Consider the following 18617-nt stretch of genomic DNA (forward strand, 5'->3'; position numbering starts at 1 on the left):
AGTGTCAGATGCACACAAACCCCATCAAACGTAACAGAATAAAGACAATAAATGTTCAAGATTATGAGAGCTAGAGAGAAGTGATGAAGCTTTTAAATTTCAATTCCATATAAACTGAAGAGCAAGCAAAGCAGACAACAACAACAAAAAAATCACCTTAAAACTATGCTGTGGGAGCTGGACTTAGTCCCTGACTCAGGTGAGTGTCCTACTTCCCTATGACACCAAAATAAGTAAGTAGGGTATACCCATCTGATGCAGCTCTTTGGAAATACTAATGGTGTACAAGCCACAATCCCACAAAATGAATAAAAGATTACATATTCAAGTTGACAAGGGCATTGTTTTCAAAACAGAAGGTTCCAATTTGTTCTCCTACTGAACCATTTTAATTACCCTCACAGGAGATGGGAGTGCTGTCCCAGCACGAATATCCATCCTTCCATATGAATCTTTTCTTCATGGAGATGTAAAATGAAGTAATCAACATTTCACATTTTAAAGTAGAATCTGGTTTTATTCAACACAGGACTGTAAATGGATAAAATTCACAATAGCCAGCATTAAAATCCAAACCACCAAACCTTACAGTCATACTTAAATTTCGTTCTACATACTGGTCACTCACATTTCTACATACAAAATTTTGCCAAGTCTTGTTCATTTCCAGATTAACAGATATTGACACCAGATACTAACAAACCACACGGTTTATTCACAACTTTTAGGGGACTTCTAGGGTTGCTAAAAAAGAAAAGCAAATCTTTATCTTTTGTCCAACAAATTCATAGCTGGGAGGAACTGAAATGCTGTACATTAGCACAGAAAGAGACATCGGCTCACTAAGAGCCCTAACTCCTGCCTACAAAGGGCTCAGCTCAGTACCTCCAACACTGTCATCACCCCATACACAAGTCACTGCAGTGCAAAAGCTATTCAAATAAATAAATAAATAACAGCAGCAGCCCAACAAGTAAAACCCAAGACACGGTTAAATACCTTTACAACCTGTAACTGTTAGATACAACTGAAAGCTTTTTAACCGAAGACTTCAGCCCACAGGGGCCTCTCAACATCTGAGTTCAGCAGAGTTTAAACTGTTTTGATAAACTAGTATAAAGGTCTACATACCTTTTTTGGAGGAAGGGGATTTGTACCTTCAGCTTAAGTCCCCCATTCTTCCCTCCTCACACAGCCACTGAAGTTGTGCCAATACAACTGTTTTGGGGTTGCAGTGTTACTCTTCCCTCCATGAGAGGATAACATCAGTCCCCTAGTCTGGCTATAAGTCCCTGGGGTCAGCCTAGCCAAGTGAGGAGCAGTGTTCAATGCCACTGCAATAGGAAGTCCTTCCAAATAACATTACTGAAGAAGTCTGGTCATATTCAACTACAGCCTGAAGGCCAAACGTAGCACAGATGTATGAATTCACATGTTGAAAATCCCCACTGGTCTCAACAGGCTTACTGAAAATCTAACGTTAACCATTCATTTAGGCAACTGCAGGGTTGGGGCCTGCATACAGCATTCATTTGTAAGGACTTGGTGCCTTCCTTAAGTCTTTGTGGGACTGAGATTTTCCCTGGTTTTCAACAAAAGAGTTAAAAATGAACACACTGTTCAAGTCAAGCACAAAGCACGAGCTGAATCAAACCAGTGAAGTAACTCATCAAAGACTGAACAATTACTAATCAGCCCTGGAAATCAAATGTTGTGCCAGCATATGGAACAACACCAGCAGCTGATGAGACATTTCTCTACCATATTTTGTGGGACTATTTTAGAACGTGCTGTTTTGTTAATCAAGTGTAAAGACTACTACATTGTTTCACAAAATCTGAGAGCATAGTTCAGAACAAGACATGCGCTTAGAGCTTTAATAAATACAGTTAAGAATAATACAATTTAAATTACCTAGCCTTCATGATTTGAGTATAAATGCCTCATACAAAACCCCCTCCTTTTTACTTTGTACATCTTAAGAAAAAAAAATAAATCACAGGAACATCTGTTTTGCAAAGGAGATAGCTATACAAAGAAATGATACATTCTGAAGACATTAAACTGTCTATTCGCTGGGTAACACTAGGTACTGAAATGTTCTCTTACAACCTACCACCTAGGCAATTTTTCTTTTCTGATATCTTGGCTGTAAACCTGAAATTCTGAGCCACTTGAAATTAGCTACTTGAAAGAGATTTCTGGTTATTAAGGCCCTGATCTGACAATGACATTCACATGCACACACCAACACTGAAATCAGGGAATACCCAACAGTGATCACGGGGGCAGCGGGCACTAAAGTAGCTCATATGATCAATCCTGTAGCTCAAGTATCACATCTCACAGTTCTCTGCTACCCTAGTGGAACACCCTCTCATTTCAACCCAGCCTAGTGGAGCAGCACAACAATTATGTGATGCTCGCACAACCAGTTTATAATGTCCTGAAAATTATTACAGCCTCCCCCCCTCACTGGACATTCTCACTCATAATCTTTTTCTTGCTTAAGACTCTTTTGCACAATCCTAATTGAGGACTAACACCCATTCAGAGAGTCTATGAAAACTGCTAACTGCAGAACACACCACAAGAGTAAATTCCATTTAATTGCCTACCAAAATGCTGGATGGTGTCCTTGGGATTAGAAGTAGGACTGTAGTTAAAAACTAATCATATGGTGAGGTTATTGTCTGAGCAGCTTCAAAATACTAATAGCAGTGCATCTTAATAACCAGCTGTTATTGTCCTCTATAAAGCGATGCCCTTGATGTGCAAGAGATGACATAAGGGATACATACTTTGCTCACTGACACTGGGACTTTTCACTGCTGGACTGTGACGATTTCAACTTCCTTATGCTCTCAGTTTGACTTGGTTTTGGAAAACACATAGCTCGGCATTTTAATTAAAAACATCCTATGAAAAGAAATAAAAAGGCACTTGGTATTTGTCTTTGGCTCAGTTGAGGCGCACTGCTAAAACCTTCCTAAAGTTCCTGTCTCTTCATCTGATGAATAGTTGCCATCTTGAGGTACTTATTCATGTGCAAAAATAAGAGCTTCAGGGATTCACCAGCTGCATTTTTCACACTGCTTCCAGTAAATGTGCAAAGTTCTTCACCAAACAGAATCTCTTCAATACAGAATAATGCATTCCATGAAGTTTGTTTTTCAGGGAAGAGCTCTGATCACTGATGAGTCCTTATTCCAAATCTAGTTGCGGTGCTCAGTGTTCTTTAAACCTGGAAAAGGGCAGTAACCAGGCAGGAAAAGTTGAAATGTGAGGCTTAAGAGTCATTAACTTAAAAATGCAGTATCCAGCCCAGGATCCACCCCTTGCCATGCATTTTTCTATTCCCTGACCATTTTACTTCTACAAAATTACAACCAAGGGACTGAATTTAGATTTTGTGTATGCAAGCGTAACCCCATTGATTCAGTGGATTTTGGTTTTCCTCAATTCAAAACACTGTAAATTCAGAGTCACCCCTTCCTTTAAGAAGAACCTTTGGAGAAAGTTACATATGAAACTACTCTTAAACACAGAACAAGCAATTGAGTAGCTCCTTATTCCCCACCTGCATGCTCCAGGATGAAACCCAGGAAGATTACACATTTGGGCAAAACCAAACTATACCAAGAGGCCATGACAGAGATGTGTTTTCAGCTACTCTTCAAAATAAGATGTACTAAAAATAAAATGTTCATTAGTTGAAAACAAACTGAGGTTATTCTTTTGAAACAAAATTAAAACATACAGAAACCTCAACAAGTTCAGTCTAAATCTAGGTATTATGGGGCAAAGTCTTGGTAATATGTTTTGGGGCAAAGTCTTAGTAACATATTAAACTGTTATTAAAGAGCAACAGGCATGCATAACACTTACAGGGTATGATCTGCATTACACTGAAGTTCCTTCTGAATAAGACGGAGTAAGAACTGTAAAAACAAACATGGCATCTGTGTTAGTATCTATATAGATACACAAATAAACTAAGTTTCAGGACAAGATATTCACTGTTATTCAAAGAGTTCCTCATTTGAAACATTACCCTGAACTGTTGAACTTGGTTAAGAAAAAAAATTAGAGGATTTACAAACATTCAATGTTTGGGAGAGGAGTTTTTACAATGAAAAAACAAGCAGAAAATAATTTCCTTTTCACAACTAAGAGATCGATTTTTTCATAGAAAACAGTGGGTTTCCAGTTTCTTTACCAGCAGATGTGTAAAGAAACCAGCAGAGGGAACCCAAGACTTCAAGAGAACACGGCAGATAAACAGTTGAGAACATAGCATGTATTAGGGCATTAAGGTGTTTCAGCTGCTATTTTGAAAAATAACTTTATGTAGAAAAAGCTTTAATCACACAATTAGTCAAGATGAATAACGTCCGTCACGTTTAATTGCAGGATCAGGACTTGCAAGCGCACTTTAAAAGCTGTACTAAGATAGTACCCAGGAAAGTGATTTTAGAAATAAAATTTTATGATTCCCATACACATTAAAGCCAGAAGTAGAACTTCCAGGGCTCCTCACTGTTACAGGTTTCCTTATCTTCAGAGTTTCACTCCTGCATATATTACAATTCAGAGGTATAGGAGTGGTCAAGAATGACAGCACTGAATACCACAGAAGAGGCCAAAGCCCCTTCAGATACATTTGAAGAAATAACGTTTGAACACAGGCATCCATATGCTGTACTGCAAAGAGTGGGAAAAACCGAACATGAGTTACAAAACACAGGATTTATTATAACAGCACAGAGCCAAGCCTCTCAAAAATAGAGCTTTACAAAGGCATTTTAACTGTTGCTGTAAAGAAAACATGGTTTTAATACGTAATTATACATGAAAAAGAGCAGAGCTTTAAATCGCCTTGGGAAAACTACAACAATCTCCCGAACCTTACTCCATGAGCAAGCATGGAATACCTAATACTGAAAACAGCACAAGCAATGATTTACAGAGCTGTTGACTACCAGTGGCAACATATTTCGCATTATTTAATTACCTAATTATTAACTTACCTAATTATTAACTTACCAATTTTAAACTTTTTAATTATTATTGTTACCTGATCTATTTACTTAATTTCCAGAAATTTCACATCTTAAATGTGGAAAAATGTACTTTAAAATTTTGGGCTTACCACAAATGGAGCAAAAAAGACTCACTTGTAACTCAAAGCAAGAATTCCTGCTTTTCTTGTGTCAGAAGAGTGGTCTTATGCACTCAGCATTAGCTCCTTTGAAGGAGAACAAAGCTCAGTGCAATATTGTGCCGGTATGGGTCTTTGCCTGGTCACAGCCAGCACGGAGGAGTACTTCTGAAGTGTTTTCACAGTCACCTTGCCCTTTCAATGAGCACTTCCACCCAGGACTTCAAAAGGAGAGTATAAGCAGGTGACGCTTCAGTACATTCCTGAGGTAGTCATGGCAGCATTCTGCTCTACTGCAGAACAAAGCTTGTACAGACACTTGCCAGGGAAATCTGTGGCAAACACAAAAACTTAACCTTCAGGCTAGCCTACAGGGGGGTGCAGCAAGACCGGCTTCAAAGCTACAGCAAGACTTCCCTTGCCTCATATTGTGTCTTCTGGGGTCTTTACAAGCAAAACAGAGCAAGCCAGAAGTGGGGGAAAAAACCCAACCAACTTTCCATATCTTCCTATCAATTATACAGGAGAAAAAGGGAAAATGGATGTGTTTTGTACCAAGCCACCATGTGTGTGCTGCAATGCTTTTCCCTAAATATCTGCTCATGGTGACTGTCAAAAGTTAGGATGACAGTTTTCCATCAAACCCAGTACAGCAGTTTTAGAGCCCATCTGGAATATATGATGTATTAACTTTCAACATCTTCATTATTGTGGTGATTTCGGTGATACAGCAATGTAGCAAAGTATTTGTTACTACTTTGCTAAACCAGCTCTAAAGAAAATGGAAGTAATTCTTCTATGAGTGGAATAGGATGCATCTTCTAGGTCTGTGTACGAAGGTTTACTTACAATTATGCCTGCTGCAATCTGCTCAGCCAGCAATCAACAGATGTGTAGTTGCTTGCAACTGAAGCGCATCAGAACTAATCTACACTTTTGATTAAAATTAGATGAGAATTTCAAAATGAGCAAATTCACTCTTTAATTGAAAATTTCCTACACAATTGGAAGTTCCTTGTTAAATGGAGTATTGAAACTGCAAAAGGAAAATTTGCATTTTAAGATAGTTTAGCACAAAGGAAATACATGGCAGCTAAATAGTATTTTTAGACTTACTAGCAAGGCACATGCATCTGCCATCATGAGCATGTAAAATACGTTGTTCCAACCAGATGGGGAAATAAGACCAGCTAAGAGAGGCCCCAAAGCTGCACCTAAAATATAATATTGATACTGTCAGAATGATGCAATATAAGATTTCTATGCTGAAAGTTAGTTATTCTGAGTTAGAATATCAATTTCTCCACCTAATTAACTCAGTATTTATCTTATGTATTAAAAGGTTACAGAAAGCTCAAAACATTACTAGTAAAGCTGCAAGCCAGTGGAAACCCTACCGCAAGGGAAGGTGGAAGACTAGAACTTTGAGAAATGCCTATATTCCGCTCAACAAAATGACTATTCAGTATTAAGCTGAATCCTACTCAATTTTCCCTTCCACGTACCAGTGTAGAGGGTAAAGAATAAAATATCCCTGATCTGAGAGGGAGCCCAGTGGTATTTACTTTTGCTGTCTGTGCCCAGTCTACCGCTCTCTTTCTTCTTTCCCCCCTCCCTCAGGGACTAGAGAGATTTAATACTAAGTTTGCTCTAGTCCCCATTTCCAAAGCTGTACTGCATCCTGGAGAGAGCCCACATTCTCAAAGATCCTTTGTTTTAACCTACCACAACTAAGGCAGGCTACCTTACAGCTCTGGCTTACCTACAGATCCTGTTCCATCGATGATTGCTGTAACTGTGGACAAGGCTCTTGCATTCCCTTTCAGGCTTTTATGGGTACCCTAAAGAGACAAAGTCTGCTTAGATCCACCCTGAGCTGAACTCTGAAGTCTTTTCAACATTATCTAACTCACACCCATCCACATTAGATGTACATTGTGAAGATGCCTTAAACATCCCAGATAAGACCCTTTTATCTCTACTTGAACAAGCCTCCTACCCCAACTACCTACTGTCTACAGTGTTCTCCATTATTAAATCATGTTACTTAAACCACAGGAGCCAAGCAGCTTTCTGTTCTGCACACCGTGAATTCAAAAAAGGACAGCACTTCAGCTTTGTATTATGCCTCAAGGCTGTTTCCAGGGCCATCTCTTCCCCACTAAGCCCCATGGAACAAAGGAAAAAGAAAACAAAACACTCCTCAACCCAAACAAACAGAAGAAAAACCCTACTGCTGCAGCAGGAATACCAGAATTATGGATATATACTGAAATGCTAATTCAGAGAATTCTTGAGTCAAAAGAAGGCTTTTAGTTCCCATTTTAGAAGCCAGATCTTCAGAGCAGAATAACTTATAAAGGGAGTAACTTAGTAGAAAGACAGAGAAACTGAATAGTTTGGAGAACTGCTAATAAGAAACAGTCCTTTATCTCCAGTACACTGAAGAGAATCTAGTCAGGTAATCACTGACTTATATTTGCTTGTGTCAGATGTTTGATTGTTGACATTCGGTTGGCAGTTTCAACCCTCTTCCCAAGGGCCATGTAGGGATCTTGCCATGTCAGGCTGCACTTCCTAGCTAGTGGCTCCTCCAACAAGGTTAAGGATAAAATTGGCAATGCATGGTGGCTGCCTTTGTCTTGCCAAGCCCCCCATGCCAAGGACAGGGCTCCAGAGGAAGTTTGAAGATTTCCATCCTGCTCCTTCTCTTATATTTAGAGCATTTGTTGTTACGGGATTTTTCCCTTTTGCTTGGTGTCTTAAGGAGCCAAAACCTTTTGAGACCAAACTTCCAAAGTGTACCCAATGAAAGGTACCAGGGTCAATGTTTTCACATGGCATTTGTGACTTACTGACTGGGCCCAGCTGGAAATGCTGGTATCTAGAGTAACTGTACGCTAAAAGGAAGAAGGCAGCATGGAGAAAAGTAAAGGTATGTGCCAGATACAGCTTTTTGCACTGATGGGAATTAAGTCTCCAGCTCAACTCTCACATAGATACAGCTCCTCCCCCCTTTTAATGATGTAAATTATAAAATGGGAGAAGGTACTTGTACAGAGACCTGGCTTTGCATGTAGCCTTCACATTGACTTTGGGCTGCTATCTACAAGATTTGGTCTGCCTTATTAGTAAGCAAGAATAATTTAGAAGCCTCTCACAAGCATGACAATTCATTCACACCAACACACAAACTCCAGAACAATTTCAGTGGCTGAGTTCAGCACTGTCTATCCTACCCCTCTGCTTTGGGACAATGCAGCCTGTTCACTGATGACCTGCAAAAGTCAAAGGGCTCTCTATGGAGGCCAGAGCTGCTATACTGGAAGCAGAGGGGAAGCCAAACTCACCAAATCAGCAGAAACAGCAGTGGTGATGAGAGCATAAGGGCCATTCACCAGGGCACCACTGATGAGCAGCATCACTGTTGCAAGTTGACAAAAATGGAAAATATAAGTTGCCCGAAAGACTGTTAACCGTAACACAGGAGACATCATAGCCTATAGTTCTCAAATGCTTTAATCCTTCCTTGACTCCCCTGATCCCATAATAGAATTGGGAAAGGAGGAAAAGCAGCGTACATTCCTACCTCTCTTCAATGCTCACCCCATGATGTGAATTCTCAAATACAGTGAGATAGGGATGAGTCAAAAGGCACTTCCCAGGAACTTTATTGATCACAGTAGGTCAGAGAAAGGGGAAAATCTGACCAAACTGACCCTAAGAGCAGGGGATCCTCACGGGATCCACCTGTAAATCTGTTCTCTGCTTGTACACTACCAAGAGGGCCCTAAAACTTCACAAGGCCTTTTGGCAGGTGACACTACTGTCAGCACTTCTGTTACTTCTGTTTTGAGGTAACAGATAGAAAGCCACAAGTGAATTCAGCCTATCCAAGTAAAGTTAACATTGCCATCAAAAGTACTTCAAGTAGTCTTTAAACACCTTTGACATTTGGCATAGGAAATATAATAAAGCCTGTGCTGTCACAGGCAGCTCCAGAAAGAAGGCTAATAGTATTAATTAAATCACTGTTCCCGTACCACCCTTTACACATTTCCTAGCCTGCCCTTCCTTACCCTGTTAAAAAGCCTGCAAGACAAAGTTTAGAGAATATGATTCCAAACTTCCTCCTCTCAGGGAAAAGACAAAATTAAAAGAAATAAATAAGTAAAAAAAAGACCAAAGGATCATAAATGAAAATTCCACAGAAAGCCAGGCAGAAAATAATTTTAATATACTCACCTATGGTAGCCTCAAGGCCCATTTTACTGACTGCAGAGAACATGTACAACTGTAAAGATGAAAAAACAAACATGCTGAACACCAACATATGGAGTAATCTAAATTTCCCATTTTCCCCGTGTTTTCCCATTTCCCCATGTTAACTACAAAATATCTTAGTTGTTATTATGTGAAAGTTATTTTTAGGTTTTACTAAATACACAGCAGGACTGTTTGATTGGACACAGAAGGGAGACAAGGGGTATGCTCTTATTCCCTAGCATGTCCTTTCAGAAGAAAGGGATGTTTTATGAGATTACTCAATTTTAAACTCTCAAACTGCCAGCTGCAACACAGCACAGAATACTGATAACAAAGGAATCAAAGAAAAATGCCAGTTTTCCAACAGTTACAGCACAGAAATTTTTGCCTTTATGCAGTTAAAATTCTGGCTAAGAACTGAACGTCAAAATTTTACATGAGTGAAATTTTCCAATAAACAAGCAACAACATGAGACTTTTCTGCTTGTTTATAAAGGCAGCCCCAATGTCTATAATTGTTCACAAGCTCAACTTTCATGCTGGCTCTTAACCTGGCCTGAACTCTCTATTATCCAAATTAGAAGATGCTGCCTGCAGAACTTCCCAAGGAATGCTGTCAAAGTCTCAGCCACAGACGTAAGAGAGGAGCAGATTCTTACTGTGGGTGCTGCAAGCAATAACATCATTCCGCAGGTTGATGCCCTCTTCTCCAGCCTGTCTGAAATCAGGCCTGCCAAAATTCCACCTTAAAAAGACACGGGGGTGTGAGGAGAACACTCTGTGCATGTTTTACACAAAAGACATCAATTACACTTAATGAAACTCAGATTAAAACAACATGATATGACTTTTAATGCACAGCAGCACAGAGCATTAGGCTGACAATATAATTCACACTTAGCAATATCCTTATTAACCCAGCTGGTTTTGACTTGGAAGATAACAGAAGCAGACAGTTGTTCTTCCTCACTATTTATTCCAAACAAATATCCAAGATGACAGGTTTTGGGGGCAGAATAGAGATGGAAGTTCATACGATTACATGTATAAATAATTATTCTGCTGGTTTTGAACACAAAAATCTTTTTGCCAGTTGCTAAGTGACCCCACTGCTGGCATTCTGGAATCCAGCTGTGCCCAGCTGACTCACTGGTCTCTTAACTCCTGCCATGCAAGAGTAAACTTGGCTCTCAAGTGCTCTGTCCGCACCGCAGTGCAACCAGGAGAAATGAACTATTCCAGATCTTGTGGGAAATCAAATACTTTGTTTTCTCTCCAAGTGCTCACTCCAGGCTCTTAAATTTTCCCTACTTGTGTTTGCCAGCAACTGTACACAGAAGTACTAATCAGAGCATGTGGCAGGAGGGGGCTGAAGGTCAGAGGGAAGGAGCTGCCAAAATGATGTAAAGAGAACCTGATACAGAGAGAAGGAAATGAAGTTCTCTAGATTCTTCAGATTCACAAATATTGCAGGGCCTGCCCCTCCCTTCCCAGCTGCTCATCTCCAAAGTGATCATATCCCACTTGAATTTAAATGTAAGTGCCAAAGATCCAAGCAGCACATTGTTAAGCTTGTATTCACAGGAATATAAGATGCTGCTGAAAGAAGTCACCCACGTCTCTGAGGTTCTACTGACTCTGACTTCTAGCTGTCTAGGATGAAATAAGCAGTGAGAAATGGCAGAAGTCACATCCAGCACAAGACTGGAAGAGTTACAGCAATATACCTTGACACCTGCATCTTGAACTCATAGGTCCTGATCCAGTGAAACTTCTGAGTATCAAGAACATCATTTTCCAATAGACTGAAACAGGGCTTATTTCCATAAGGAAAGTGGGAGAGCTGGAGGGGGGACGGGGGTGTGAGTATGTGTCATAAATCAGCTGGGCATCAAGATTATAATGCTTGCTTCATTGTGAGCTATGCTGTCTGCACTGCTGTAAATTTAATTATTCAGTGGTCATCTCACAAACTGCAAAGAAATAGTTTCATCCTTATTGTTACTACTACAATCTTCCAGTTTTATCACACACAGTTTTATAAGGCATCAAAAAAAGCCAAAACAAAACACCTGTGGCCATTCACTTCTGTACCCACAAAAAATACACAATTATACCAGCTGGAATAATTTTGCTATACTAGAGTGACAAAAGAAAACAAAATGATATTTGGATATGTGGAGTGACCAGGACCCATAGGCCAGAGGTGATGGCGCTAAAAAATTCCACAGTATTTGGCTCTTGGCTCTGTCACTTGCTCAGTCTGAATATGTTTTGCTAGGTTTTCAATGTCCAACTTAATTCTCAGCTTAGTACCTTTACTGCCACTCTTCTTAAGTAGACATATGGCACAAGGACTAATAATAGTACCACAACTTTTTCTAAGCTGGTGTGATTAAGGATGAAATATTAAAACTTACCAAAGATTCCACCCACATCAAACAGTGTAGAAAGGTCCCCAGCTCTTTTGGCATCAAGATGCTCTAGTGAGAGAAGTAAAACTTTTTTTTTCATTTTCAGACTATAAAACACAGAAACTTCACCACCGTCTTGTCATGTTAGGTAAATGCATTTTACAGCAGTACTGTTTATAAACAGGAATAAGCTACCATAAGGTGTCATTGTATAAGAAAAATAAGAATGTACCATAAGCGGATAGTCAGGGATACATGCTTTTGAATGCAATTACAGTAACAGCAAGAGACATTTCACCACTTTAACAAACATACAATCATAGAACGATTTGGGTTGGAAAGGACCTTCAAAGGTCATCTAGTCCAACATGCCTGCAATGAAATGGGACATCTTTAACTGGATTAGGTTGCTCAGAGCCCTGTCCAAACTGACACTGAATGTTTCCAGGTATGGGTCATCTACCACCTCTCTGGGCAATCTGTGCCAGTGTTTCACCACTCTCATTGTGAACAATTTCTTCCTTATATCTAATCTAAACCTATCCTCTTGTAGTTTAAAACCATTACCCCCTGTCCCATTGCAACCCTACTAAAATGTTTGTCCCCATCTTTTTTATAAGCCCCCTTTAAGCAGTGAAAAGCCATGATAAGGTTTCCGCAAAGACTACTCTCCAGGCTGAACAACCTCAAATCTCAGCCTTCACAAAAGCCAGAGTGGCCCTCCTCCACCAGAGCGCACTTCCTTCAACCTGCTGGTCATGCTTCTTTTGATGCAGCCCAGCACATGGTTGGCTTTCTGGGCTGTAAGTGCATACTGCTAGCTCACATGCAGCTTTTCAGACACCAGTGCCCCAAGTCCTCCTCCTCCTCAGGATTGCTCATCTCTCATCTTATTTATTTCAAGCTTGTATTTCCAGATACTTTGTAGTCATAATTCTTTATTCCTTTACTGTGATACTTACCTACATTGGTGATATAGAGAGGAAGCCAGAAGAGGAAAGTATAGCTCACCAACTTTGCAAACAGAAGACAAAGCGAGAACTCTATGACTCCCTGAGAGAATAAAGAAAGTAAGAAGTTAGCATTGTGACAGAGGCTGCTATTTGCTTTCAAAGACCATTATAAAAATGGTTTCTAAGAAGCACTTAGGCTTTTTATTTTCTCTCAAGACTTTCCAAGAAGCATTCTTCCCCTGAGAGCTCAGAGCTTACAATCAGAGCAGACTGTGGTATTTTACTTTACTTCTCTTAATTGTACTGAATTGACTGAAGAGGGAACACTAAAATGAAGAGGAAGGATTTGATGCTGTTTGGAACACCTGCATCACTTATTTTCCTCATGTATAGAGTTTTTATATAGCGTTATAGCAGGTTTGGAGCGTATTCAAGAGAAGCTGGATTCTTTAGACCCTTCCTTCAGATGAGTCTAAGATTTCTCCCTTATTAACTCTTTGCAAAAAGACAGCCAACCCGTACATCACAGTTCAAATCACGGTGTGGCAAGAGCACACTACAAACAGTGCATATGCCTATTTAAAATACTTATTTGTTCCACTCTTTTCTGCTGGGAACATGAAAAGTATGCTTACTGCACAGAGCTGCAGCTAAACTGCCAAAATAACCTATCTTTATTCCCCTCACCATCTGATATATTTTTGCTTGAAACAGTATTTATTAAATCTCTGATTTGGACACCACAATTATCTGCATGGACAGCACACATACATGGCTGGCTATCGTTTACATACAGCCGTAACCCTTCCAAACTAGAGGCAGAAAAAAATATCACAGTTAGAGAGATTCCAGGTAGCAGCAGCAGCAATTTTTCTACCCATTACTTGAGGACCAGTCTGGTCCTGATGAGAAGATACAAGAATATAGTGGTTGAGTGCTGGAGATTTCTTCCCCTATCTTTATACCTGGTCTGAATCACTGTGCACATAATTCTACTTGTGCAACCCATTGAGACTGCTAGGCTTTAAGCCCAGGGGACAATAAAGGGTGATAGTCCCTGACTTAAAGGAACTTCAGGAAAACCGTAGTCCAAATGTTTGGGCTGTCTGAAACTTCTCAATATAAACCATACAAAAGACTTTAAAATTACAGCCGCTCATTACAGGACATCCCTTCCAGTCTTTCTAACAGCTTTGTTGCCCTCCTCTGGACACACTCAAGGATCTTCACATCCTTAAATTGTGGAGCCCAGCCAGCGCACAGTGTTCTAGGTGAGGCAGCACCAATGCTGAATACAGCAGGATAATCACCTCTTGACCAGCTTATTCTGCTGTGCTTTATGCACCCGAGCATTGTTAAAACATGACAGAAGGGCCCTGCCATAACATATGCACCAGAGATGCCAATCAAAGCTTGTGATGCAAAGCTAAACCCATCTGGCACTTCATTTAGAACTTCATGGAAATATGAATTCTGAGGAATAAACTTCTTAGAGGAACAGTCAAGATGTACAAGTAAATGTACTCACAGGTATTCGCAAGGCCCCAAGGAAGCTGATAGCTGCTGTCCTGTGTCTGCCTTCCCCAGTGACCACAGTGCTGGGGTTCAGTGACGTACTACTATTTTCACTGTCAGTAAGCAAATGCTGCATCTCTGGATCCTGCAATTTCCCCTAGAAACACCAGATGAAACAGAAAGGAATAATGTATCAAACCATGTATCAGGGAATCAAATAATTTATTTTTTTTTTATCACAGAAAGTTACAGCTTTAAAAAATCTTTTTATTTGGAGTTTATAGAAAGTATATACAGACTACTGGGTGAAAGAAGCCTGGCTGTTTATGTCTGAATGCATACACTCCACTGTGGGATCAAAATTCTGTTCTCTTCTGGAACAATTTAAAATTGCAAAAACCACGTATTAGAGTACAATTAGAGTACAATGGAATAAAACATTTTCCAGCTTTCCCTTATGCCACTACATTAATATGGTTTAATTAAGACTGAAAATCTACTGAGTACAACACATTTCTGTACAAAAGCATACATTATCTTCTTTCTGTTACAAACATTAAACCCATTTTTTCAGGCTCTAACATCATTTTATTCACCGAGTTAAATATAGGCTATCTTTCCAATTGAGTTATGGATACTGAGTGCTTTATGCACTTATTTTTCCTGTCTGTTTCTGAACATTACAATCCACAAATTATAAAAGCCTGGAGTTTACCATTATTACCTAAACTGTGAATTCTGAGTTCTTTCCTAGTACTAGGAAGGATTTTATTCTAATAATTCCACTGGCTGCTAAGAATACTTGTGGAGCAAGTCATCACTCAACAAGAATAAGCCCTCCTAGTCTAGCCATGAGGATATCTTGTTATTTTTATCCATCCATCATACTGAAGTGAACTCTTGGCATAGAATTGGAAATTTCCATCTTACAGCTGTAGACACAAGAAGAAATTTCAGGTATAAATAGTCCTCAGTACTTCTTACCCAACTCAGAAAAAGGATGGGGTATATCCATACTCGCTTCCAACTGCTTGCTGAGCAGCTTCTCAGCTAGTAAAAGTACACAGCTAGGTGTTTTCTACATACTGTAAACTTTCTCCTAATTCTTGTGCATTTAAAGGAAAAGTCTTAGTAAAGAATTAAACCTCAAGTATGTATTTGGTTGTAGGTTACTAAGGATAAAACACTGGGCCATTCCACTTCCATTTTCCATTCCATTTCCAGCAGATTAAAACTTTCTAATTAATATTTGGTAAGTTGATAGAGAAAGAAAGGAAAAAATAATAATCAAGTGCTGGACAAATTCAATTTTACTATTTTACACTCAGTGATTCTAAATAAAATCTGGTTTTAAATAACTTTATTTAGGAGAAGACAAGGGAACTAGAAGTTTCCTAGAACACTAGGGAACTATCTGGACACCTGAACCCAGACATTTGGCATAATTTTAGAAGCTACCATGCAGCACCCAAAATTTTTGTGTAGGATTGGTAGATAGGATGCAGGATTTACAGGAGACCCTGTAGCCTGATGAAGCATTATCTAGAAGAGAGGAAAAACAGCTAGGGACCTCTGACACGGCACTGTAAACTTATGTTATGGCACATGAGTCACTCCATCATCATTCAAAACCTCAGCTATTTTAACAGTAGCAATTCAATTCATCAGGTATTAAGACTGAGGGAAAGGGGTAAAGAGAGTAAGGGTGAAAAAGGGAGCAAAAAACCCAAAGCCTTAAGCAGTGAAGCTCCCTACTGGATTCAATGGAAGACACTTTTAGATAGTGTCTTAAGTGAGTATCTCTTGCACAATTTGCACAGCCGACTTAACCAGGATTGTCTGACGTAACGCTCCTCATTTCTCAGAGAGGCAGATCTAAGCCTACTTAGGAAGAGTGGATTAAATATTGAAGCAGAAATGACCAAAGTCCAAATAATTTATTTAGCAACTCATGCTGTAAAGTTTTATTGACAATATGGGATTTTTATGCTGCACATAGCTAAATGATAAATAAAACCAGCATTTGTGCTTGGCTGAGACAACATTATTCAGCCTTGCCAGCTTGTCATAGAGTGTGATTAGGCATATGGCACACTCTTGATCTCTGGGGAAGGATTCATTATCCCTCAATTTTGTATAATTTTTAAGAGGCCAACCTGACATAAGCAGTAATGAACACACAGAGGTATGCAGGTCACGCAGCCAAAAACACATTCTGCTTTCAGTCACTGCATATCCTGAATATTCCCTTTCTTTTTACAGTAATTGAAGAGGTCAATGAAAAATCAGTAAAAGCTGCCATTCCAGTGTGCTTACAGACTAGCTCATAAATGCAAAACATCTGCTGTTTGTACAGGCACAAAAGCTGACTGCGATAATCAGCTCAGCATAACTGTAAGACAACCACTGTAAAAAGGAAAGATGTTCAAGTACACTTTGAGAGGAAAAAGATTATCTTCTGTCACTGGCAGAAAATCAGGGGATCTGAAACAGGGACAACGATTTTTGATGTTTTTTATTAATTTATCTTTGAGCCTTGTTATGACTCTGTATTACAAACGTATAACTCAGCTGGCAGGATGAAGCAGGGGGGAATATTGACAGGATTGCCAGCAAGGGCTCTCATGCTTTGCTGCCCATTGTTGTCACCGTCCTGCTCACAAAGGAGAAACAGCGTGTGTGGGGTACGTTTTCCTTGCTCACTTGTTATACAGACTCTTTACATAGTCCTCTTATAGTAGAGGTACCAGTAGTTAGAAGAGAAATCTTTGTGTACTGATCTGCTGACTGTATTTTAGTTCTGTCTTCATGACTTGTCTTAAGACACTTATAGTCTTACATCTTTCTCCCTTTTTCTTGCAGTTGGTTGTGAAATAATATTGCCAAATGGTTTTGAGGATGGAGACTGTTCTTGGGCAGCTAAAAATTAACACGAATAAAGTCAGTACAGAGGGGGCTTAAGCTGGATTGATGAAAATTATGAGTGAAATGCTTCCTTTCCTAAAATTTCAAGACCTTTTCAACACTGATTAATACACCCTGTGAACACTCATTATTAATTCTACAGGCAAAGGATAAAAGGAACAGGAAGTTTCTATTTTCCTGTAAAAGTCTGAAAGCAGCTAAAAAAATTATCCTCTCAGGATATGGTGTGCCAACTGTACTGAATACAAAAAACAAAGTTTCAAATGGAAATTCTCAGTCAATGTCCATCTCAAGATAAATGTATTTTTGCTCATAAATGTGCATAACATAGAATGTGCATAACTAGAATTCCACTTCTAGTGAGAATTAATGGCACTTTCACTTGCAAGTTTTAAGCAAGATTCCTGTGACTAAGTGCTTATATTTAAGACTCTCTGTCTACATCTATAATCTTATAAGTACATAAATCTATTACATTAAAAAGAGACAAATGTGAGACTGCAAGGACAAGACAAACATGTTATAAGTAGTCTAAAGATTTTAAATGGGCCATCTTTAAAATTTGCAGTACATTTCTTTTGTGGAATATGAGGATCACAAGATAAGACCAACTGAGCAAGCTATCTTATTGAGCTTGGTTTGCAGTATTTATGTTAGATAATGCTTAGTTCCCTTGTCTGAAGTTAAATTTGTGTATGAAGATGGAAGTAGGTTTCAACATCATAAAAGGAAGAGCAATCTTTGCCAACAGTAAATCTACTGTAAATAGTTCAGGTGAGCTTTAGCAAGTCTTCTATACTATTTTATAATAATATGTTTGTTATATTTTACCTGAGGTTTACTGGTTTCCTTAGTATTCACATTTGGCATCGGGACTCTGAATCGAGATGCACCATTCAGGAAGGCTTTAGAACTCTGGGAAAAAAACAAAACAAAACAAACCCCCATATTTTGTTGCATGTTTTTAAAGGATTATATTAGTGTTAATCAGTTCTCTGCAGCAAAAGTCTTTGTGCATTGCAACATAAACACAACCCCAAATGGAATATCTTTAATCTAATGACTGCACATTTGGTTTTTTTAAGTCCTTATGCATATATAAAATGCAATCACAAACTTACTTCAAGGCTAACTTCATCCTGCTTTTATATAGAAGCAGCATACTTAATTCTGAACACAATCATGCCATTCTTTATAATAATGCCATTCTTAACTTCTTCAGCTGCTTTGTCCTCTACTGAACCTTCACCGACATGGCAGTTTTTTCTCTCATAAGCAGATGATCCCAGTAGCAACTACAGAAGTTGATGTATTTCAGGAAAACCCTGATTCTTCATTTCCCTGCCCCTTTGAGATTAAAGCTTACCCTTTAGCTTATGCTCA

The 18617-nt window shown here is 39.2% G+C and overlaps 1 protein-coding gene across 1 annotated transcript in view; it reads right to left on the reverse strand.

Annotated features, from left to right (window-relative positions):
- Nucleotides 1–496: 496 nt before the first annotated feature.
- Nucleotides 497–18617, reverse strand: part of SLC37A1 (solute carrier family 37 member 1) — a 38098-nt gene continuing 19977 nt past the window's right edge. The window contains exons 10-20 of the mRNA XM_034060072.1: nt 18066–18149; nt 14323–14466; nt 12804–12894; nt 11848–11910; nt 10087–10172; nt 9407–9455; nt 8512–8585; nt 6924–7002; nt 6278–6375; nt 3889–3941; nt 497–3244 (exon numbers count right to left, since the gene is read on the reverse strand). Coding sequence (XP_033915963.1) covers nt 3229–3244; nt 3889–3941; nt 6278–6375; nt 6924–7002; nt 8512–8585; nt 9407–9455; nt 10087–10172; nt 11848–11910; nt 12804–12894; nt 14323–14466; nt 18066–18149 — 837 coding nt within the window. The 3' untranslated portion in view covers nt 497–3228. The remainder of the gene's footprint in view (nt 3245–3888; nt 3942–6277; nt 6376–6923; nt 7003–8511; nt 8586–9406; nt 9456–10086; nt 10173–11847; nt 11911–12803; nt 12895–14322; nt 14467–18065; nt 18150–18617) is intronic.

This window comes from Melopsittacus undulatus, chromosome 2 (genome assembly GCF_012275295.1).
Source record: "Melopsittacus undulatus isolate bMelUnd1 chromosome 2, bMelUnd1.mat.Z, whole genome shotgun sequence".
Taxonomy (NCBI): domain Eukaryota; kingdom Metazoa; phylum Chordata; class Aves; order Psittaciformes; family Psittaculidae; genus Melopsittacus; species Melopsittacus undulatus.